This window comes from Andrena cerasifolii, chromosome 10 (assembly GCF_050908995.1).
Source record: "Andrena cerasifolii isolate SP2316 chromosome 10, iyAndCera1_principal, whole genome shotgun sequence".
Lineage (NCBI taxonomy): Eukaryota > Metazoa > Arthropoda > Insecta > Hymenoptera > Andrenidae > Andrena > Andrena cerasifolii.
Genome location: NC_135127.1, coordinates 13103188 through 13125441, shown reverse-complemented (window position 1 = coordinate 13125441; position 22254 = coordinate 13103188). Strand labels below are relative to the sequence as shown.

At 42.3% G+C, this 22254-nt stretch overlaps 5 protein-coding genes across 15 annotated transcripts; 2 read left to right on the top strand and 3 right to left on the bottom strand.

The window, feature by feature from the left end:
• Window positions 1-436: 436 nt before the first annotated feature.
• On the top strand, window positions 437-4868 carry Repo (homeobox domain-containing protein reversed polarity). The gene is made up of 4 exons (XM_076822339.1): window positions 437-2988; window positions 3070-3148; window positions 3339-3562; window positions 3685-4868. The coding sequence occupies exons 1-4, from the start codon at window positions 2595-2597 to the stop codon at window positions 4302-4304; spliced, it is 1317 nt and encodes a 438-aa protein (XP_076678454.1). The 5' UTR covers window positions 437-2594; the 3' UTR covers window positions 4305-4868.
• A 213-nt stretch (window positions 4869-5081) lies between these two features.
• On the bottom strand, window positions 5082-7454 carry Mterf5 (mitochondrial transcription termination factor 5). Of its 3 annotated transcripts, none has more exons than XM_076822337.1 (6): window positions 6953-7454; window positions 6734-6816; window positions 6328-6640; window positions 5802-6229; window positions 5499-5723; window positions 5082-5432 (listed from the first exon to the last, which is right to left on the bottom strand). In XM_076822337.1, the coding sequence occupies exons 1-6, from the start codon at window positions 7160-7162 to the stop codon at window positions 5144-5146; spliced, it is 1548 nt and encodes a 515-aa protein (XP_076678452.1). In that variant the 5' UTR covers window positions 7163-7454; the 3' UTR covers window positions 5082-5143. The 3 variants fall into 3 exon arrangements, with proteins under 3 accessions (XP_076678452.1, XP_076678451.1, XP_076678453.1); XM_076822336.1 differs by having other exon boundaries at window positions 6734-6867; window positions 6953-7453; XM_076822338.1 differs by having other exon boundaries at window positions 6734-6870; window positions 6953-7093.
• A 90-nt stretch (window positions 7455-7544) lies between these two features.
• Eif2bdelta (eukaryotic translation initiation factor 2B subunit delta) lies at window positions 7545-12437 on the bottom strand. 8 transcript variants are annotated; one of them, XM_076822329.1, is made up of 8 exons: window positions 12211-12437; window positions 11477-11558; window positions 9716-11084; window positions 8731-9653; window positions 8522-8649; window positions 8265-8442; window positions 8017-8197; window positions 7545-7937 (listed from the first exon to the last, which is right to left on the bottom strand). In XM_076822329.1, exons 2-8 carry the CDS (start codon window positions 11513-11515, stop codon window positions 7729-7731), a joined length of 3027 nt encoding a protein of 1008 aa, XP_076678444.1. In that variant the 5' UTR covers window positions 11516-11558; window positions 12211-12437; the 3' UTR covers window positions 7545-7728. The 8 variants fall into 8 exon arrangements, with proteins under 8 accessions (XP_076678444.1, XP_076678443.1, XP_076678445.1 ...); XM_076822328.1 differs by having other exon boundaries at window positions 11477-11538; XM_076822330.1 differs by lacking the exons at window positions 11477-11558; window positions 12211-12437 and adding an exon at window positions 11777-12089 and having other exon boundaries at window positions 9722-11084.
• A 284-nt stretch (window positions 12438-12721) lies between these two features.
• On the bottom strand, window positions 12722-13979 carry Rpl19 (ribosomal protein L19). The gene is made up of 4 exons (XM_076822341.1): window positions 13872-13979; window positions 13413-13519; window positions 13166-13329; window positions 12722-13097 (listed from the first exon to the last, which is right to left on the bottom strand). Exons 1-4 carry the CDS (start codon window positions 13874-13876, stop codon window positions 12771-12773), a joined length of 603 nt encoding a protein of 200 aa, XP_076678456.1. The 5' UTR covers window positions 13877-13979; the 3' UTR covers window positions 12722-12770.
• A 385-nt stretch (window positions 13980-14364) lies between these two features.
• Window positions 14365-21028, top strand: LOC143374303 (acyl-coenzyme A oxidase 1). Of its 2 annotated transcripts, XM_076822335.1 has the most exons (12): window positions 14365-14787; window positions 17678-17837; window positions 17912-18080; window positions 18148-18271; window positions 18340-18459; window positions 18559-18674; window positions 18790-18959; window positions 19208-19370; window positions 19464-19807; window positions 19894-20149; window positions 20230-20499; window positions 20589-21028. In XM_076822335.1, exons 1-11 carry the CDS (start codon window positions 14673-14675, stop codon window positions 20488-20490), a joined length of 1998 nt encoding a protein of 665 aa, XP_076678450.1. In that variant the 5' UTR covers window positions 14365-14672; the 3' UTR covers window positions 20491-20499; window positions 20589-21028. The 2 variants fall into 2 exon arrangements, with proteins under 2 accessions (XP_076678450.1, XP_076678449.1); XM_076822334.1 differs by having other exon boundaries at window positions 20230-21028.
• Window positions 21029-22254: the final 1226 nt, after the last annotated feature.

Below are 22254 nucleotides of genomic sequence, written 5' to 3'. Positions count from 1 at the left end.
GCGAAAATCCACCGAGAAGGGATCCAAGTATTTCAATCCAGATCTCCGAACGACCGTTTGTAGTTGTAGAATTCCCTCCGTACATCAGGGGCATTCGCGTAGGGAAAATTGTGAACTACTTGCTGAGCTAAACAAGTGGAGGATGTTAGGTACCCTTGGAGTTCAGTGGATTAAACAGAACTCAGGGATCTAGCAGATCTCTAAGCAGATCCTAGTGCCCCTACGGCCTCGAGGCCTGTGGTCTTCGGCGGTAGCCAGTAAACAAAGTTATTAATCAGTCGAAACGAGGAGGAAGACCGTCGGGAGAGCGGCGTGCCCGCGAGGATCCGTCCTCAGGAGTGTGGAGCGGAAGAGAGGCGCGCGCGTAGAGGGGGAGGGGGGGAAGGAAAGCGTCCGTGACGTGCAATTAAATCAGCGCCTGGCAGCCGCGCGCGCTAATTACCGCCGATGAAATTAGCAGTTAATATACGCGTGTACACACGGAATGGGGGTAGTTTGATTGGGCCAATTCGAGGCAATTCCTGGCGATTGCTGGTTTCATTGAGCCTGCGCTTAAGAGCCTCAGTGCCACGCTGCCGGTCAACGGACATGGATCTCTTGGAAAGTATAGGTGCCCTTACCTTTCGCGTCCTTCTTATCGGCGATCCATCGGCGATCGACATGGACCCGTGCCGAAAATCGAGGCTGACACGTCCGAACGCTCGAAAATCTCTGCCGTTGCGAGGTTCCGCGCGGCGAAGGATAACCGGTGGTGATGGGAACAGGTCACATCGAGCGCGTGCCGATTGCTCCGCGCATTGTGATCCCTCGAATCGCTTGATGGAGGTTCAAGGACTCCCGCGAACGTGCAGTGACGAGCTACGATCGGCGACCGATGGGAATTCGGGCAGCGGCTCGAGTTCGCGGGGAACCAATCTTGTGCTAGTGTCAGTGCCGGTGAGAACGAAGATATTTGGATAGTGATTGCGGAGCCGCGGAGGATTGAAGGTAAAACTGGATGAACGGTGCATTGGTTGTCTCTCGGCAAACCTTTCATACCAGCTTGAGTATTTTTATAATTCCGGGGGATAACGTTGACCAATCGACTCGAAGTCGATAGTTTATTCAAATCTGAAGGGAATTCTTTGTCTCCCAGCTCGTTAGGTCCCCCCAAAGCAGGGCCTCGTCCCGAACTCTTTGAAATTTCGCCAAATCGCGAGCCGCGTTCGAAGAGACGCAGAAGCTGGATGGACACCCCTGAAAGCGGCAATTTTTCAATAACGATTCGATGGTCGATCGTGGACATACTCGTGCGTTCCGATTCCCACATGCCCCCTCCCCATCTCCTCGGTCACCTATAGCCGTGTCACGGTGCTCGCCATCCGAGCGTTCTCCAGGCCCGAGGAGAGAGAGAGAGAGAGGGAGAGAGAAACCTGAGGGCGGTCGCAATGCTGGCGGAGAACGACAAGGCGACAGAGAGAAAAAACGAGTCGTGGGCGGGAGGGGGTCAGGAAGGAGAACGAGAACGGGAACGGGACCGAAAAGGCAGAAAGGGAGAGCCTAGAGAAAGAGAAGAAAGACGGAAAAAGGGAGCCGCTGCAGGGCCGGCGGAGGTGGAGGGAATGGCAGGACGAGGACAGAGGCGCGGAAGGGAGAAAAAGAGAAGGAAAGAGGAAGAAAACCGTGGGGCAGCACCGCGCCCGCATAAAACGGCCGTCCTCTCGTGGACCACGTAGAGGCTGGTAGGTGCTACAGGATTGGTTGGCTTCCATGTATGGGGGCGGCCTGGCCGGCAACCCGTTGAAAATATAAGCCTGTGTGAGTGCCGGTTGATTAGCCAGAGCCTGAACGGATCGTCGGTAGTGCAAGAGTGTCCCGATAGACAGCCATCAAACCGGTGTCACGACGAATAGAAAGTCCATCATCCTTAGAGAGGATCGTAGCCAGCGGTCCAGATCGTTCAGCGGGTCCGTAATCGTTCGTCGTTCGCTCGGTGGTCCTCCAAGGTCCTTTCTGCTACCCTCCGGAGCAACGTTCTCACTTGGACCGGCCGCGCCGCCGTCGCGTTCACTTCGTTAACGCCGCTTAAAACTAATCAAAATTAATCATAACCCGGGCAACAATTGATCGCAATTGGCCCGGATTCCATTACGGAGGACGCGGTTAACGCGATCAACTCTGGGCCGCGGGTGTTCGCGTACACGCGTGCTTTTTTCCATAATTGACGGCCACCGAGGAACTCTAACGAATCCGAAGGAGGCATCGAGGAATCGCCGAGCAGCCGAACGAGAGCCGTCACGGATCAAGCCTGCGCCGCTGATCCGGATTAATTCCGATCAATTTAGGCGCCGACAGGTGACTAGTGTTGAAAACAGCGGAGTCTGGTGGGACGGAAGCATCCGGCTGGAGTGCAGGGAGTACAAGTGCCTGGTTGATTGAACTTGAGTTGCTCGGGGGATGAGCAATTGGTAGTCCTCGACCGAATGCTTTCCGCTTCTTGAGAAGGACAAGGGAGAAATTGTCAAGTGTGCCGCGATCTGATCAGGCTTTGAATAGATCGAAGGGGAAGAAGGCAAACTCTCTCAGGTTCCTGAAGGTCAACGCATTCGAGTACGATGGACGGTGGTCCCTTCGACGATCCAATCTTCTCAGACTTTGGTGGTCGAGGCGGTACAGGTGTCCACAGTATCCAAGTGATGCTGGGTTTGCACGGCGGGCATCACGGCGGAGATCTGATGCCCACCGGCGGACATCTTCACAAGTTGGACTCGTCCAACAGCCCTCCGCCTCACCACCAAACGTCCCACCATCACCTTCAGCAACAGCAACAAAAAGAGCTGAAGGAGCTCGAGCTGGCCGGGATGTACGCGCCTCTTCCTCAAACCCAGGATGTCACCACGTCCACGTCGACCACCGCCACGCCGACATCCACGACTCTGCAGCAGAGTCTGCAGCTTGGCAACTCGTTGAAGAGGAAGCTCGAAGACCCGATGAACGCCCTTGCTCCAGGTTGGTAACAAACGCAATATTCAGGTACAGTGGGAGCTTTCACGAGAGCGCGCGTAACGGGGATTGTAATTTCGCTTGCAGTCAGCAGCGAGGCGCAGCCCGCTAAGAAGGATTCCAAGAAGAAGGCCGACAACAATGGAATAAAGAAGAAGAAGACTAGGTAACTAATAGTTATTTATCTAGAAGCCACAGGGACAGAGACTCCCCTTTCAGAGTCTCGCGCGAGTACCTGTACACCCGCATCGAATCACATGTTTCGTTCATACCCCGACGATAGAGGAGATTAGCATGAAATTGCAGTTGTAGGTAGAATCTGGCAAATGTTAGACCTCCTGCGTGATAAATTGCAGAACAACGTTCACGGCCTACCAGCTGGACGAGTTGGAGAAGGCGTTCGAACGTGCCCCCTACCCGGACGTGTTCGCGCGCGAGGAGCTCGCCGTGAAACTGGCCCTGTCCGAGTCCAGAGTTCAAGTCTGGTTCCAAAATCGTCGGGCAAAGTGGCGGAAAAGGGAGCCGCCGCGAAAAACCGCTGGGTACATGGCTGCTGGCTCGGCGAGCCCTGGCTTATCGGGTAATTACATTGAAATGCTAAAAAGATATCTACAGTGTGCCAAGTGCATACGAACACTCTTCCAAAGTATCTGGAACACTAGTCCTCCTAGATTCTCCGACTAAGAAACTCTTCATCCCCAGGATCGTTCACTTCGTTAAACAACACGCTGAACCCGTTCGCGTCTCCAACAACAGCGACAGCACCCCCGGACGCCTGGGCGTACTCGCCAGCCTACGATCTGGCGCCTCACCTGAATCTTCTCAGCCCCTCGAATTCGCCCTACTCGACTTCGTTCGGTGGTCCGAGCAACAACGGCCCGGCGTACTCGTACGCGACGATGCTGCCTCAGCACGACGCCTCTCTGTTCTCCACCCCGTCTGGGAACACGATGCGCGTCCACCAGGACTATATGAACGCCAGCAATAGCCCGCCACCACCTCTGACTCGCAACGACTACCAGACCATGGTAACCACCCACTCGCCGCCCGCCCACCTGGCCAACTCCATGTCGGAGGAGGATCATCAGCAGAACAAGCAACTGGACTACGTGAGCGGGCTCAGTCCAGCGGACAAGTATCAGCACGAGCAGCCGGACTACGCGCAGCAGCAACAGCAACAGCAGCCCCAGCAACAGGATCAGAAGCAAGAGTACGGGATGCACTCGCCTCAAGGACGCCAGGCGATGAAGGACCAGGTGATGGTGAAGAGCGAACCGGCGAGCCAGCAGAACTACGTGCAACTGCCTCCTTTTCTGAACTGACTCGAAACCTCCGTTCTAGACTTGTTCTAGACGACGTGGCGGTCTGGTCGTCCTGTGCCTCCTTCACCAGGGAGTCCAACTAATGTTTGTTGGTAGGGGAGCCGGGGAGCTCGTTGTTCAGCCGAGGATGTTTGTTCGAGGGATCGTCGTGTCTTGTATAAAGCGGCCTCTGATAATTTAGCGACGATTCGTTCACCCTTCTTTGTTCGCAATCTTTTTGTCCTCCCTTCACAGCAGCAAAGTCAGTTGCGCTCTGGCCGTTGAAGGTCAGAATTTGAATCGCGTAAGGGTAACTTCCGAGGTGTCCCGCCAGGAATTGCACCGAGTACTTTGAAGAGATGTTTCTGAATCAAGTTCGAGTATGTATGTAGGTAATAAGTTTGAAGTAAGCGTTAGTAATTCTTGTTGTCAGTAGGGGTAGTATACCACAGGGATAAGCGACGAAAATATTAAATTAACGAGGATCAGTGTGGATCGGTCACTGGGATCGATGGGAGCATTCCAAGTGCCTTAGAAACCTAGCTTGGCTATTTTTGTAAAGAAAATATATCATGCGTTTGTATATCCTACTCTTACATTAATTCTGTGTGTGACGTTTATAATTACTCGTATAAAAATATGTAATCATCGATTAGGCGGTATCTAAGCGTCCCTTAAAGTATCCTGAAATCACGAGAGAAACTGTTGGCACGATTATCGTCTTGTATAAACCAACAGACACGGATAAGTTGTAAGAATACACTGTCACGCTCGTACATACCACCGACTGTAACAATCGAGTGTTGAAAATAATTTTATTGTCAAGAAAAAGATCTGTACATGTCTATTATCGTTATCATTCATTTCGCGTTCTTCCATTCACTTATACTTTCCACCGCCTTATTATCCATATCTACGTATCTCATAAAATCTTGAAACTCTTCCACGTCTATATCACCCAAAGCCTTGATGCTGCTGGTTTTATTGCCGTCGGCGTACATCACTTGCCAAACGGCATCGCCGCTAAAGTGATTCGCTTTCTCTAACATATACAAGCATAACGCTAGATACTGACTGGGGGTAAAATTGTGTCCCTTTTCCTGAGAATATTCTTTCGATAACATTTCCAGCATTTTAATAACCGCCGACCTGTGTTAAGACAAATTTGTTAGGAACATCATTAAAAAGTTCAAGTACTGCTTCGTATGCTCTTACTTGGGATAAAGCACTATGTGAATATTTTCGCATATGTCTTCTATCGAATAATGTTTCTTTAAATACTTTATCAAATGCTGTATAGAAAATAGTGCGATGTTTTTCCAGTGAGGATGCCTTATTAGGTAGTCTATTAGATAAGCTTTCTCAGGTCCGATCTCGTTACACAATACGAATCGTAGAAACTTTTTAGTAGCCTGACGAGACACTCCACCGTGCGCAAATCTGGGAACAAATTTTATATTATATTAAAATTTCCATTATTATTTCTTCACTATACGCTGGATATTCGTCGCGTATTACCTCAGGAAGAAGTTTCTACTGGACGAAAATGTATGAATATTGGCATTATCCAAGCGATTCACACAACGAAGATACTGTGCTCTTCTCATAACCATGTTATAAAATACAATCAAATATACTATCTTTGGGTGGTTCAACCACAAATTTAATTCAGGGCTATTCAGAATAGTCATGTACCTTTTGAGGACCGTCTCCTTGTCGATCTTTAGGACACTCATATTGGATACAACAGAGTGTTCTGGTATTTTCAATCCGTTGAACAGTGCTAATAATTCTTTAATATTATCTGCATTTGCAGTGAGGATACGAGGATACTTCTGTATTATTGCCCTTATATCCTTACCATCTAATTTAAAGTCTTGTAACTTGGTTAAGAAATTGTTTATTTCATCTGGACACAGAGTCAACAAATATCGATGTTTGCATAACTATCGAACAAACCAAATTGGTTACATATTACCCCATAATGTCTTTTGTTTAAAATCTTTCTCTTTTGCATTCAGGCATAACAAATAGTAATACTTACAAACTTTTTACTCAAATGAATATCATTCTCCAGTATATACAACAACTTAGTAAGTTGTCTAAAGCTTTGATACCTCGACGACAAAATTTCTAACAGTGGTTTGTAATATAATTTCAAATGGCACGTTTTATAATACGCCATAGACGCCATGTAACAATCGCCAGTTTTCACATGGCCACGGAACCTTGTTATATCAGGTAAAGTGCCGGTCACTCCGACGCTATTGAAGATATTTTCTATAATGTTCTGTTCGTTTGGAATATCATGATCGTTTTTAAACTTCCGTATCGATCCTCGCATCGACGATGGGAATCTAAAACATGGAATACTTCCTACATTCAGAATCGCATTAACAACAGAAAATATTTCAAGCCTCGTCTTACGGAGAAAAGACGTAAAAACCTACCGATAGATATGAGCCAAAGATACTTTCTTCACGCCCATCTCTTCGAGCAATAATATTCTGTTATTAACAATCATGGGCTCAAGCTGCAGACAAAACATCAGGAATTGTATTTTCTCCAAATCTACCTGTGATTTCTACTAATCAAACCAGAGGAGAATTACATACATCCGGAAGCAGATCGTACACTGTGGAATGGCATTGTAAACAAACCATATTCACCTGAAGTATTCTGCAATTGTGGATGAGTTGTTGCTTGGGTATTCTATCGATAGAGTTTTTGCACCTTTCATTCACTTTCTGGATAGTGTCATGATTGAATCCTAAATGCGTAGCTAAAATATCATTAATGTCCAGGTGGGATGTGCAAAATGTGGCCGACCTTCCAGAACATGTTCTGAAAAGGTCCTTCATGCTGAATAGCCTGAACATCTTTTCGCATGTTCAATTCTGTCTGAACAGCGAGATTAGAGAATCAAACATCAAACCAGGTGCTTCATGCTAGGTTAAGAAACAGATTTACACGAGATAGGTATGAAGCAAGATTGTATATTGATTCACTTAAACCATGCAGATTATTCCTAGATTACATCGTTTTTTAAAATTCATTCGCTACGTTGACAATGCTTAAATCAGCAAATAAATGCTGGAATACATTCCGACCAATTCCAACAATAAATGGCAGACCGATCTCTGTTTGCAAAGCAGCTAAAGCTAACGGACGGTTATCATTGGAGTCGAAAGTTCCTTCAACTTCAACCGATAAGTCGTATTTCTCGTGGTAAGGATCTCGCGAAAGACTGATACCGCATGGTTTACCGATTAGGAATTTATTTCACAGTACATAACATAGTATAGAATAATACATACATACACCATAATTAAAGGAGGAACGCGGCGGGTATGTCGGCGTTTCTCAAGTACAATATCGAAATTTTTAGCTAAAATAAATTTGCATACGCAGGTGTACATCGGCAGCAGCTCTGTCGCCGCGAGACTTAAATCTCGGATGGTTTAATTCGTAGAATCACAGGAACGCTAGTGCACGGTAAAATCGCTAATTCTGTGACCACAGCCGTTACTAAGTCAGCTGGTGTAACATCGTACGTGATATTCAGAAGGTTCAGCAACCTTTTGGTCTTCCACTTGGCGAGCAAAGGTTTCTTCGCGCCGATCTCGTAGCTTCGCGCAAGCTCGTCCGCGTTCCCTGCAAGCGTTTGAATTATCAGTGTAGTATTCGAGCAGCGTGGGTTCGAAAAGCGAACAGAAACCCCCGTCTCGGTTACCTAATTCGTTATAAACGATAGAATCTGTCTGTACCCGCTCGCAAGACTTGTGGGTCTCGCAGGCTACTAGAACTGGAATATTGAAGGCCCTCGCCATCAGGGCAACTTGAGCGGTGCCGACTCTGGACATCACCGCGCCGTTCGCCAAAATCGCGTGAGCGCCCAGGAAGACTTTGCTCACCTACGCGATAACAAGGAATCAATCCAACACTGGCAATCACTTTTAAACCGCTCGGTTTAACACTTACTTCTGGCATCACGTAGCTCAAAGCATTGATCAAGATATAGGAGCACTCAATACCGTCCTTCGCTAAACGCCTGAGCTGTTCCTTTCCCTCTAGCCACGGCCTTCCATCGACTACGATAACACGAAACTGTTTGTCTGCTTTGTGGGCATCTAATAGGATTTTATGAATCAAAGACGAGCTAAAAAGCAATATAGTTTGTTGCAAATAGGAGGAGTATACAGAAACTTCATGTTCATTAAAGCAGCATGGATACTCACTAGCTATACGTCAGGATCACGTCTCCGTTGGATATCTTCGTCTGGATAGTTATGGATATCGCCTTGCCGGCTAGTTGTATTTGTTCGAGAATATAAGTATCTATCGCGCTACTCAATTTACTCTTCGCCTGAAAGTTACAATTTCATCGTGTATTTTGAACCATCGCCTTATGGAACTGTACATTCAATATTCAAGACTCGGTACTCACGTCTGCATCGGATAACGCGGAAGGTAACTGTGTCATTTGCCATTTGAGATGCCTCAGTGCGTTCTGCATAGAAACAGCCACAGGTCTGCAGAAGTGCAAATAAGCTACTGACTTCTGCAAGCTTGCCTCGAGACCTCGAATAAAGTCGACCTGCGGTGGTCGCTCGAAGTCCCGAATAAGCTGCTTTACAGTTGCCAAAAGTGCGACGCATCTTGCATTGCTACCGACGATCACTTTCTCCGCGTATTGCACGCCCAATCTGAGTATCGCTGGGTGTATATCCGAATTGACGGAAGGAACGACAATATTAGCGCGCTCTCTTTCATGATACAAGTGTTTGAAAAGATTTAATTCGTGACTGTTCTCTTTGCGCACAGACTTCTTAGGCGTTACAATTTTCTTCGGAGAATTCGACTCGTTCGTAATTTCCACCACCGATTTATTATTACTACCTTCTTTACTTTTAACTTTATTCTTCTCCTGTAAACCCTGCTGTTTAGCTACTCTCTGCGCCTCTTGTTTCGCCCTCCTTTCAGTACGTAATTCCGCTTTGCTTTTCCCTTCGGTGTTAACTTCCGGTGGCGCATTCTTTTCGCACACGGTTGCCTCTGGCGCCCCTTTCGTTGCAGGCGCTTTAGCTTCAACTTGAACGTTCTCGTTACCTAAACTTTCCGACTTCTCGCCGCTCCCCTTGCTCTCAGTACTATCTGGAAGCGCAGGTTTAGTGTTCGACGTATCTTTCTCTTGTACCTTAGCAGTTTTAGCTTTCACTTTGGCAAGCGCCTTGGCAGCCTTCTTCGCTTCACGTTCCGCTTTTATCTCCTCTCTTGTCTTCTCTAGGACGTTCGACTTATTGTCAGCCATATTTCTCAATGTGGGCAATTTTAACGAAGACGCAACTGGTCTACCGAGTTCAACCGTCTCTGTAAAACATTCGAATCGTTAGATGATAGTTATTACAGTTTGGTAACCTAATGATTCTTACCTATACTTAACGAAGGAATAACGATCGATGATTTCTCAATATTTCGCGTAGAAGGTACCTTCGCTTTAGTAGCTTCAGCCTCCTTCAGACTTTGCGAAGCTATGGAATCAGAGTTCGAAACTGATCCAGTCTCTGATTGTTCCTCGGTAGAATTAGCACCCTTTGTAATTTCTCTTACGACAGGAATACTGTTTTTACTTTGCGGTTCAATACTATCAGGGGACATCCGAGTATTTTCTTGTGCAGTAGATTTAAGATTATTTTCCAGCGTATCACAGAATTTCAGATTCTTCGTGTTTTCAAGTAGTTCCTCCTTGGAGAAAAGTGGCGTCACACGCTGAGTATCCACTTCCAAGAATGATTCTGGTTCTGCTTTATCCTCTAACGATGTATTATTTTCCTTCGATTCGGTACTGCGGGATTCTAAGTTAAAATTAGTTTCGTTAGCGCACTCGGCATTATAAAATTCAGTACTTTGATCGAGTTCGACGAGGTTCGCGGGAATCTCTATTTCCTGCAATTCTTTCGTATCGAACCTCTGCGATCTCGTATCTTCTTTCGTACAGTTAATTCTAGTTAGAATCGTTTCTACTATTGTTTGCTCTAACTGAGACGCAAGTGGCGAGTCTTCCGAGTTTCTCTCACGCTTCTCATTACACGTTTGTACTTCATTTCGAAATATTAATGGTCCAGGTGATCTGGACAAACATGATAATTCCGAATAATTCCCTTGCGTTTCTATGTTCTCTAGTTTTTTCAGTTCTGCCTGCTCCGTCTTCTTATCGTACTCTACATTACAGGCTTGTGCTTCGACAGTCTTCTCGGGTTTGTAGTTCTGCTTGAGATTATTAACAATATCCGTTTCAAGTTTGGCACAACAAACAGAATCGTATTCTGTCGTTTTAATGTACTTCAGCAAAATTGGATCTATAGGGGAAGAATAGGTATTGTAGCAAAAAGAACAGGTATTTTGTACCAGCTTGGTTTTATTCTTCTTCCGTAATCTTCGAGCCTTGGATTTTGTTATTGTTTTTAGGTCATCCGCATCTTTTTCTGCAAAGACTTCTTGGTCAGAGGGTGCTTCGATCGTAAGCGATGAACTTTTATGATATGATTCACAGGAAGAACAACAGTTCTGAAGCAATTTTGCTTTGTTCTTCTTCCGTATTCTACGGGCTTTTGATTTTGTTATAACTTCTGGCTGATCGGTATTCTTGTTGCTAATAGAGTCCTCGTTAGGCTTAAAGCTTACACCATTAATCGAACACTCTTGTTCTTTTGCCGCTTTACGGGCATCCTGCAAACGTTTACGACGAAGATGCCTCGCCGTGGCACGTGTGAAGAACTTTGCCTCACCCTTTTCCGTTAACTAAAAGAAAAGTATTATACTGTGATAAACATTCTGGTAATTAAGCTCTCGTAATTTATACGTGACAAAGTACTAGAAAAGCGGCAGAAGTACAATCGCGCTGAATTCATTTAGCTCTGCAGAAGTAAAAAATACCATGCACGCTTTGAACTAGCAACTCCATGATCCATGGACAGAAGAAAATGGGAAACAGTGTAAATGAAAGCATAGAGTCTACTAATCCGCCATTATTTGCGGCAGAACACGCGAAAAATATGAATGTGTAAAAAAAAAAGTATTCAACTGGCTTTCTACGTGCTACTAAGTGAGTAAGAAGAAAGTAATCTTACAAGAGGGAAAGAACAGAATGAAAAATTCTGATATTAATTTGAAATGTACAAATAGTTACGGACATGTTCCTCCTGGTCCATCGTCACTGTATCAGTTCTCATTCACGGACATACGTAGCGTCCAGCTGGGAACACCAATGCTTAACTTTAGGAATTCAAATACTTTTTTCTTATACACGATAATTGTAAATTACACATTAATTTATAATAAATTTCAGCGGAAAATATCATTTAATATCTGTACACGAATGTAGAATGCGAAACACGAAGCTTTGATTACACAGGTACTTTGACGTTACATAAAATAGGAAATTACTCTTCCCTCTTTCAAACTTTATGTTAAATACGGTGACCAGATAAAACCTGAATTAAATTACACTCTGTAGTCAAAATTCCAGAGAGCCTCATCTTTTTTATACTTTTATGTAATCACGAATAACTGTGATGCAATGTTAACGTCCTTAAATGTCAATGAATTCTTATGATTCGGGGAATCTGTTATAACTGACATTAATAGAAACGTGACTAATCGTATAATAACAGAACATTCAAGTGCATATTCTAATCCACGTATTCAACAACGTAAATATCAAATTTCTTCCAGCAATTTAAATCTAACAAAAGGATTTATGAGACATAATGTTTATTGCCAAGTAAATCTACCACCAAATTATTGCTCACAGATATGAACGTTTACAAATATTCGTTGAATATGTCGTTTGAAAAAACGATGTGGATCTTTATATTTAAATATTTGCAATTTGCTTTGCAAGTATCCTTCACTTCATTTCCCTAACCTGCCGTGTACTTCCTTATCCCCAATGTAAATTGGGGCGAAGCAGTTCTTCGTCCAAGTGTTTCGTATGTAGAAAAATGCTTTCAATCGTGTAATAAATATGTGTTAGTAACACTGTGCGTCGAGAAAGCGTAATGTTTATTCACTTTTATTTCATTTTTCTGTATATACTGAATTTCCCAGCCATGTCAGAGTACCATGCTTCCATCTACGGGACCGACTGTAAATTAATTGATATTGGACTTAAAATATTTCAGTTTTTGTTCAAATAACTTTTATAACATTAGGTATCATTACTAGGTACTTCGTGTATACTTTTCTGCCACAAAGATTTATGTAATATTAAGAATTTTTATTTCAGGTGTTAGTTGCAAAGTAGTTCTTTCAATTATATATGGATTTGAAGCATTGAAACGAAAAATGTTTCTTCTAAAAGAATCTTTGTAAAGCATATCCAGGATAAGCTATCTAATTCGACGAGGACAAGTTGTTATTATGAAGCAAGACAAAGGTTTTGCTTTTTCATGGTTTATTTATACAATAATTCGCAATTTCCTTAAATCACTTCTTCTGCGCTGCAGCTGCTTCGTCCTCTCGCTGATAAGATTGTAGCAACTGCTGCTTCTTCGTGGCAATACGCTCTGCCCTGCGCTTACGCGCCTCCCTAACTTTAGTACGACGTGCCTCTGCTTGATCAGCGAGCATCTCTGCCCTGGCCTTCTCAGCTTTCTTTTTGTGGATGAATTCCATCAGGACTCTCTTGTTCTTGAACACGTTACCTTTGGCTTTCATGTACAGGGAATGGTACAGATGTCTGTCGATCTTCTTCGTTTCACGGTACTTCATCAGGAGTCTACGAAGGACTCTCATCCTTTGTATCCACAGGTCCTGCGAACAATGTAGACTGAGCACCGAAACTGTTTCCCTAGTAGCGTCGGCACAATATTTTCCTTTACCTTCTGCGGGGTACGAGCATTGGCGGTACCTTTCCTTTTACCAAAGCCGCAATGACGTCCCTTGCGCCTGGCCTCGGTGTTTTTACGAACACGTGCTCTGGAGTGAACAGCGACGGGTTTCTTAATGATAAGACCATCCGTGATCAGCTTCCTGATACTTTGTCCTTGAAAAAGATGAGGGCTGTACGCATATTGGAAAGGCAGACAGCAGGCAAACTACTGTGCGTTCCACTAATTATAAACTTACGAGAATTTGTATTAGCGATCTCATTAATTTCGTTAGGGTCCAACCAGACTTTCTTTCGGCCACATCGCATAACAGAGGCGGCCAGCCTCTTCTGCAACTTTAAAGAACTAAAACAAAAGAAGTGCGGTTATGTTACGGGAAGGAATTAATGAACCGTGCGACGCTTTTATCGCCCCGAAATATAAGCCCCGTATAATTCACATGACGCATTCGCTAAACTCTAGCCGCGATCGATTAACCACTAAATAAGACATGAGAAAAACATGAGCTCCGAACACAGAACCATGTGGTCAGCCGTCAACAAATTATCCTCGAAAGAAACGGAGAAATATGGAGTTTCCGCCAGAAAGATACACTTCAGCGACGGCACGAATATGTATCGTGATATTGTAAGTGACACGAGTTAGATTGCAATTAATACTGTCGAAAAAAATCAGAAAATCTTTGGAGGGTCCGTACCTCATGACGGAGTCCTACTACGTCCTCCCTGGTAAAGAAAATCAAAATGGCAGGAGTTACATTTCCTGTCTATCGATAGCAAACGGAAATTGCAAACGAAATGGCGTCATGATTTAAAATACATTAAAAGACTATACTATTACCATCGAATCAATTAGAATTAATTGATAAAAAACAGGCCCCTGAATATAATATCTTCGCTTAAATTATTACCTACTCGAAGAAGACTATATTATCTCTTAACTTTCCATATCGCGTTCGAAATTTAAGTAAATTAAGTAGTAACACTATTTTAAGTAGCGTCTACGAGTACATTTATTTCATATTCTACGTTCAGTTGGAGCAAGTCGGAGGTAAGCGCATAATAAACTCCTTAAAATTCCTCTGGAATTTGTAATTTGGCGGTAAAAGCCAGCAAGCGTAATTAACATGAAGGAGGTATAGAAGTATACCAAGTATACTTTGTTCGCGGTGGTTCGCGGTATTATTGTGCAACGTGTCGCTCTGCATCGGTAACGTTGGAAATGAGTCGAAGTGAGCGGAGGAAGCAGGATGAATGAATTCGAAACTGGAAACCTGAGCAAAGGTTCCTCTCGTCTGGCGGATTTATCTGCACATTTCATCCGGGGTGATAGCGGTCGCGTTAATTACGAAGGAGCGGGCTCCAGTGTTATAAGCGATCGCGGTCGAGTTGGTGGCTTTAGTGTGGTTGATGCGTAGCTCGACGTGACACATTTTTCGTGTGGACAGTGGAGGACAGTACGCGGTAGGTAGCTCGTCGACGAGACACGACACGAGAAAATGACTGTGAACAAGGACCTGCGGAGGGAAAGGACGAGATGTACCTTCAATCCCGCAGAACTCACTCATTGGCTGGATGGCAGCCCCGAGAAAACCAGAGCACGTCGCGAACGAGGTATATACCTGAAATTTTTCAATTCCTTTCTCGAGGAAGCTCATCTTTTACAAAACTTTATCCTATTTGCGATCCTGATATTCTGATATAATGGCAGAAGAGAATTTCAAATCGCTACTTGCCCAAAGAAAGTTAGGTCTCCTGCTTTCCGATATACATACCTAGATATAGATCGAGAATCGGATACAGTTATGGCATGTGTATCCTTGCGCTTCTAACCAAGTCACTTTTTCACCTTTATTGCCGATCTATTTGAGTTACTAATAGCGAAGTAATTAGATGATTAGCTTCGCATGAATCCAGTCATTAGGAATATGTATTGGGAAAGCCATTACTGTTGGGTATTGTGGAATATCAAGGACGAATACAGCGTGTCAATTAAGGATGTTATTTATATTCGGAGGGACGTGCAAAAATTCTTTCCACGTCAAATTCGTTTATTCAGACGCGCCTTAAACCTGTTGCGTTTAGGAGAAGGGGCACTTGTCAAACATATGTATGTACTTTGAAATGCGGTATTTGCTTTTCCTCCTCGTAGTTCCTAATCATTATGAGTCATTCGAATTTACGATTGTACGATACGTGCGCCTTTGTAAGTTTCGCAACAGTTCCCGTCATACGAGAATAGAAGAAATAGAAATTGAAATGGAAATCGTGATCGCTTGAATTAAACAAGAGAATAAACTCTGGATAGTTGAATTTTCTTTGCATAGTAATTCCATAGAGCGTAGAGTTTCGATCGGCAGAAGCGATAACCATTCAAGTATAATCGATCGACCGTGCAGTGTGAATTGAGTCATTTATTATTCATTACCGATAATAAGATGCGTGCACGAGTTCAAGTTCCGCGTAAACTTAACAATTACGTAAACGAATATTATTATCGACCCTACAATGATTCTTTCTGGATATTGAGATACGATTGCGATATACGTACGTGTTGGATAAAGAATTTAATCTGTGCTGATATAATATCGTCCATTAAATTTAAGATTAGCGTGTCCACTCATGGACGTAGTATTTAATTTATCATTCACGTATACGCATATACATACGCGTATATAACGTCTTTTATGCGTTTTTGTTACACTTAATTATGATTTTTAACCGACTTGAAAAAGGAGGAGGTTATAGATTCGACCCGTATGTATTTTTTTAAAATGTTTGTCCCCGCATAACTTCTCAGCACATGGACTGATTTTGATGATCTTTTGTTTATTCGAAAGAGGGCGATGCCCCGGTGGTCCCGTTATTCACTGCACCAATATTGGCCCAATACTTAGTCAGTCTGGTTAATTCAAACTTCGCCTTATTATTTATATTTGCCCCAGCATAACTCCTCAGCATTTGAACTGATTCTGATAATCTTTTTTTTTTATTATTCGAAAGAAGGCGGTGGTCTCATCCTACACTGCATCAATATTGGCCCAATATTTTGCCAGTTCTGGTTAATAATAAAGACTATTGTCACCTAATTATTACTACTATGTTATGTACGTACACGCATATCTCCTAAGCATGCGTGTCAACATATTATATAAAATTAAAAAAAAAAATTAAAACCGACTCCAAAAACATAAAAATGCATTAAAAAGTAAAAGATAATTTAATCCCTTATTTAATCTACGATTTTCATATTTTTTAAGTCGGCGTCTTATCATTTTCACTGTGTAAATCTGGCGCCGACTTAAAAAATATGAGAGTCGTAGATTAAATAAGGGATTAAATTATTTTTTACTTTTTAGTGGATTTTCATTTTTTTAGAGTCGGTTTTAATTTTTTTTTTTTAAATTTTTTATGTAATGAATTCACACGTGCTACCTTTGCGAGCTGAATGCATATACATGTAAATTACTTTCCAATGTCTGCTAATTGTAATCGCCGTTACAGTAACGTGCAAATATTTGCATAGTGTATGTATAAATACAAATGGAACTGGTAATGACTAAAAATGTCCATATTATCGTGCTCCGTGAAATATCGGAGACCTGGTGAATTGCAATTTTTGCTGGACATTGTTCACTGAGAACATTGGTTCGAGCATTTCGAGCGATCGGATCGACAATTATTATTTTCTTCGCGAGTTGATATTTATCTAGCGATAAAATCTATACGATCGTTTTTCGTGAGAACTACATCGGGAGTACATAAACAAATGTATATGCAGAAAATATAAATTACGTGATTGCAAAATGGACGATTCGAAGACGATACACGCGTGAATACAGAATTAATAGAATACATTATTGCACTAACGTATTCATTTCTTACACTCCTGAGACTAGTTCATTGTGAAATGTCATATTTTTTGCAGTCTGTTTTTCTTGGTTCATCGCGAAAACATTTGCCAAGGTGACATTGTTGCCTGGAAGTAGGTATATAATGTCGATTTCTAGAGCTGATATCATAATGATTAAAAAAAACCTTGAGGCAACGACATATCGCGTTTCTATCCACAAAAAAAAGAATACGAAATCGGAAATTGCATACCGAATATTGAATTTGTATTTTAATTTTCATGTTGCCATCGCGGATGCTGTAATCGCGAATAAAAACAAATCATCAATAATTCTCGTTGAATTCCGTGTAATCTTTTGATAAGGTTATCGGAAATTAGTTGCACAATTTCGTTGCAATAGATGAAACGCCCTTTATATAGGTACGTTGTATTCGCAATCCATTATATTAATAAGTTTCTTTATCAGTAAACTAAATTAGTTAAAGGCAATATTATTAAATATTTTAACTATTTTCTCATGAAAATGACGAATATACCACTATGCTTACTGATTGATTTTTATTACTTGCCTGTTTTTGCATCCCTTTCTTTACTAAACAACTGGATTAACATAATCGAAGCCCTATTCATGTTGTAATTTCTGTATTTCAGACGAATTCTTCCTGAGCGATCCAGAACTGCAGGATAAAATACCGACAAAGTACAAGAGCCACAAAGAAGTTTACGAGGACGCTGTGCGAAAAGCATGCAGGCTTTTGCAAAAGGTGCGGGAGCTGCAGGAAGCAGGGAAAGCTGATATGGATGTTTTCTCGTAAGTTTCTTCAATGCTGATTGAAAGTTTGTATCGAAAAGAGAAGCCTTGTCCTTATTAAAGTCTCTTTTCAGACACGTGTTAGGAGGAATGTTTGGATCTGCGATACTGAAAGAGGGGAATCCAATGTTAGTGCACTACGCCATGTTTATCCCGGCCATCATGGGGCAAGGAACTCCACAGCAGCAAGCATACTGGGTGTCCAGGTCTTGGGATGGTTCTATTGTTGGAACATATGCCCAGGTTAGATGCCGCAGTACTAAATTAACGCAAGCATCATTTAATTTTCATTCTTCCTTGTTCATTACAGACTGAACTTGGCCATGGAACGTTCATCAGAGGTTTAGAAACGACGGCGACTTACGATCCCAGTACGAAAGAATTCGTATTGAATAGTCCTACGTTAACGTCCTACAAATGGTGGCCAGGTGGCTGTAAGTAATTCGCATCGCAGATACTAAACATCGATCGTTAATAATTTACAAATGGTTCTGATTTGCAGTGGGCCAGACTGCAAATTACGCAGTCGTTGTTGCACAGTTGTACACGAAGGGGGAATGCAGAGGCATTCATCCTTTCATCGTGCAGTTAAGGGACGAAGTTACGCATGAACCCTTACCAGGTCTGTAAGCAGAGAAAGATTTCTTTAAACACAAACGAACGAAAAGAAGAGAAAAGTACGTTCACGTTCACGTTCATTTTCACGTTCACTGTTTCGCAGGTATCAAACTTGGAGAAATCGGTACGAAGCTAGGAATGAACGCGACCAACAACGGCTTCCTTGGTTTCGAAAATGTCCGAATACCACGCGAAAGTATGATGATGAAAAACTCGCAGGTAAAAGAGAAAGTGCAGTGACTTTCACGGAACGTCCATAAAAGTTTTGCGTGTTCCTTTACTGAAACCGGATTCGGCTATTGTTTAGTACACAGATTGTGTAAACTGTTTCTAGGTGTTGGAAGATGGGACGTACGTGAAAGCTTTGAATGATAAATTGACGTACGGAACGATGATGTTTGTTCGAGTGGTGTTGGTGAAAGACATCACGAGCTACTTGTCGAAGGCTGTTACGATTACGACCAGATACAGCGCAGTAAGGCGTCAGTGTCAAATAAATCCAGAGTAAGCAACGTGATAATAAGCCAGAAGATAACACCGTGGAATATCAATGAATCTTGTTTTGTAAATTGAGAAAAACTTTTGGTCAACTAAACTATTGCTCAACGTTTCAAAATAAACATCCGTATTTCGTCGTCGAACGTTACTCGCGATAAACAGATCACTTCTGTTGGTTTTTGGAGCCTGATTGATTCTGCTTAATAAGAAGTTTCATTGAATTTTAATGATAATGATATATGTATCCTTCTCAGCGAGCCCGAGGTGCAGATCATCGATTACGTAACGCAACAATACAAAATTTTCCCATCCCTGGCGGCGTGTTTCGTGTTCCGAATGTGCGCTGATTGGATCTGGAATATGTACAACAATGTCTCCGCCGAGTTGGATCAAGGAGAATTAGATAAATTGCCCGAGGTAATTATCCAAGTTCTGTTTCCTTCAAACCTCTGTTCCGTCGAATTTTCACCTTCTTGCCTGTCCTAGTCTAATCTTGCCGTGTTCTTGCAGCTGCATGCGCTATCGTGTTGCCTGAAAGCAGTTGCGTCCGGGGATGCAGCCACCGGGATCGAGCAGCTGCGATTGGCCTGCGGTGGACACGGATACATGGACGCTAGCAACCTTCCCTCGATTTACGGCTTAGTCACCGCTGTCTGCACCTACGAAGGGGAGAACACTGTTTTATTATTACAGACCGCGAGATACTTAGTGAAAGCCTGGAAGCAGGCTGTCAGCGGGCAGCCGTTACCAGAGACCATACAGTACTTTTCAGTTCTCGCTAAAGGAATTAAGCAGAAACCTTGGCAGAACAATTTGGCTTGCATCGTCATGGCTCACCAGGCAGTAGCCGCAGGGTAATTCTATTTCACCGCAGAACTTTGAAGGCATCGCTGTGAAGGTCCACCAGAAAGTTCTAACAAAGAGTTTCCTCCCCTTGCAGGAAGATTCGGTTGGCAACGGAGCACATGGAGCGCAGAATACGCAGTGGAGTCTCCCCAGAGGATGCCTGGAATCAGACCAGTATTGAATTAGCTAGCAGCGCGGAAGCTTACTGTCGAGCGTTCCTGGTGACGAGATTCGTTGAATTTGTTAAGGAGACGACCAACGTATCCAAAGAGCTGCACCAAGTTTTGTCCCAGCTATGCGAGCTGTACGCCGTGTACTGGGTGTTGCAGAAACTTGGAGACTTCCTTCACGTGAGTGGATATTCGATTTTCTGCACGAACGGATGTAACTTGATAAATGATTACACACGTACATTCGCCTCTCTTTGCAGTTCTCGTCGTTGAGGAACGAGGATATTCCAGCTCTTCAGGCGCGACTAGAAGAATTATTGGCGGCGATCCGTCCAAATGCGATCGGTATCGTGGATGGTTTCGATATCCGTGACGAAATACTCGACTCTGCCCTGGGAGCTTTTGACGGCAACGTTTACGAACGCTTATTCGCCGAGGCCATGAAGAGTCCCCTGAATCAAAAGAGCGTGAACGAGTCTTTCCATAAATATATGAAACCGTACCTTAAAAGCAATTTATAGTGCAATTTCTCTCTAGGCTTCCAACACGTTCTGTTTGGCGTACGCGAAAAGATTTAAAGGAAATGCGGGTATAGGATCGAATTACGGTCGTTTTATACCTCCTAGGCGAGGTTCGATATTGTTACTGTAAGTCCAGCAGTTCTTCGTTGCAAATCATTTTCATGTAACAGATTTTAAAACCGTCGTTACCTCGTTGCTATCGATTTGAAAATTGGGCACTTAACGTCACTGGACGAGGTTTACATATTCAAAGATTTATACAAGATATAGATATAGTTTTCTACAACCATTAATCAAGAGTTGTCGCCGGGGTTGCGAGCCAGAACCGGGACACCTTATTAGCATTTCAAAAAAGCGGAATATTATTGTACGGGTTACCTAACTTAATAGTGAAGGATTTTTTGTAAGAGATTTTATTTTGAACTAAAGATTTTTACGGATGTTCGATCATTCCATGGGAAGAATCTTTTATATATTTTATAAAGAAAGATAATTTTCTGTATACTTTTGTAATTAATAAAATGCTGCTTAGACAGTTTATCAAGTTCTGTTTTCTTTTCTTATAACGCCTGTTAACGGCCGTTGGAGTTTTTTTTATTGTAATAAATAGAATTATGTCACTAATATAAATTAATTTTATATTAAATAATTTATTTAAATGAAATTATCTATTCAATACAATACTACATAGATAATATATATATATATATAAAAAATAAAATTATAATTGAATATAGAACTAGTATTAAAATTAGTATCAATGGATGAATAAAATTTATTAGAGTTGATGAGATAATAATAGTTATGATTATGAGGGTTAGGAGTATACATAATATTTTTATAAAAAGAGGTATGTATTGTTATTGAACAAAAAGTAGTTTAAATTAAAACGTTAATTTTGGGTATTAATGATATCTTTACAAGATTTTTTTTTAATTTTACCTGTATGAATTTTGTATCTATATTTAATTTACAAGATTAACGTTTTATCTTAAACTATACAGATTATTATTGATGATTTTATTTAGATTTATTTAATTACTTAAGTATATTAATTTTATTAATTTTTATTCTGATTTACGCTTGTAAGCATAGGTTTTTAATAATTTTAATTAGTATAGAATTTATAGTTCTGGTCGTTTATTTACTTACTATTTATTTACTTGGAATGCGTGGATCGAAGATACCCACGTTATACATTTTATTGCAATGGATAAGCGGTGGGACCATTAACGGTTTAAAAATCTTTTAATAACCACTAAATTTTACGTAAAATATCTGTAAAACTTATTGCTAAATACTCTACTAGGTAATTTATCATTCGTTAAGAAAATTATCTTAAGCAGCTGGTGACTTTACCGACCATGTGGCTATTCCAACCAGGAAATTCGCCCGAGTTAATAGGAGCACATGATACTCGAAGAGGTGGCACGATCGAGCTGTGCGCGAGAGAGAGAGAGCTAGCGCGTGCGACAAGGAGGGAGATAGGTGATGCGTGCGAGAGAGAGAGCTAGTGTGCGCGACAAGGAGGGAGATAGAATTATTACACAGTCACTGGAAATTCACGAATTTCTCATTTCCTGCACATATTTTATGAACTTTTAGAGTCGCCTCTCAAAGAATAGACCCTTGGCTATTTTCCTATGTGGTCTTTGCGCAGATTTTGATTACAATTAATTAATTATTAACGGTTCCTTGAGACGATGACGAGAACAATGGCGCGGTCCTATGTAGGCACTCAAGCTTCGTCGATTGTTAGTACAG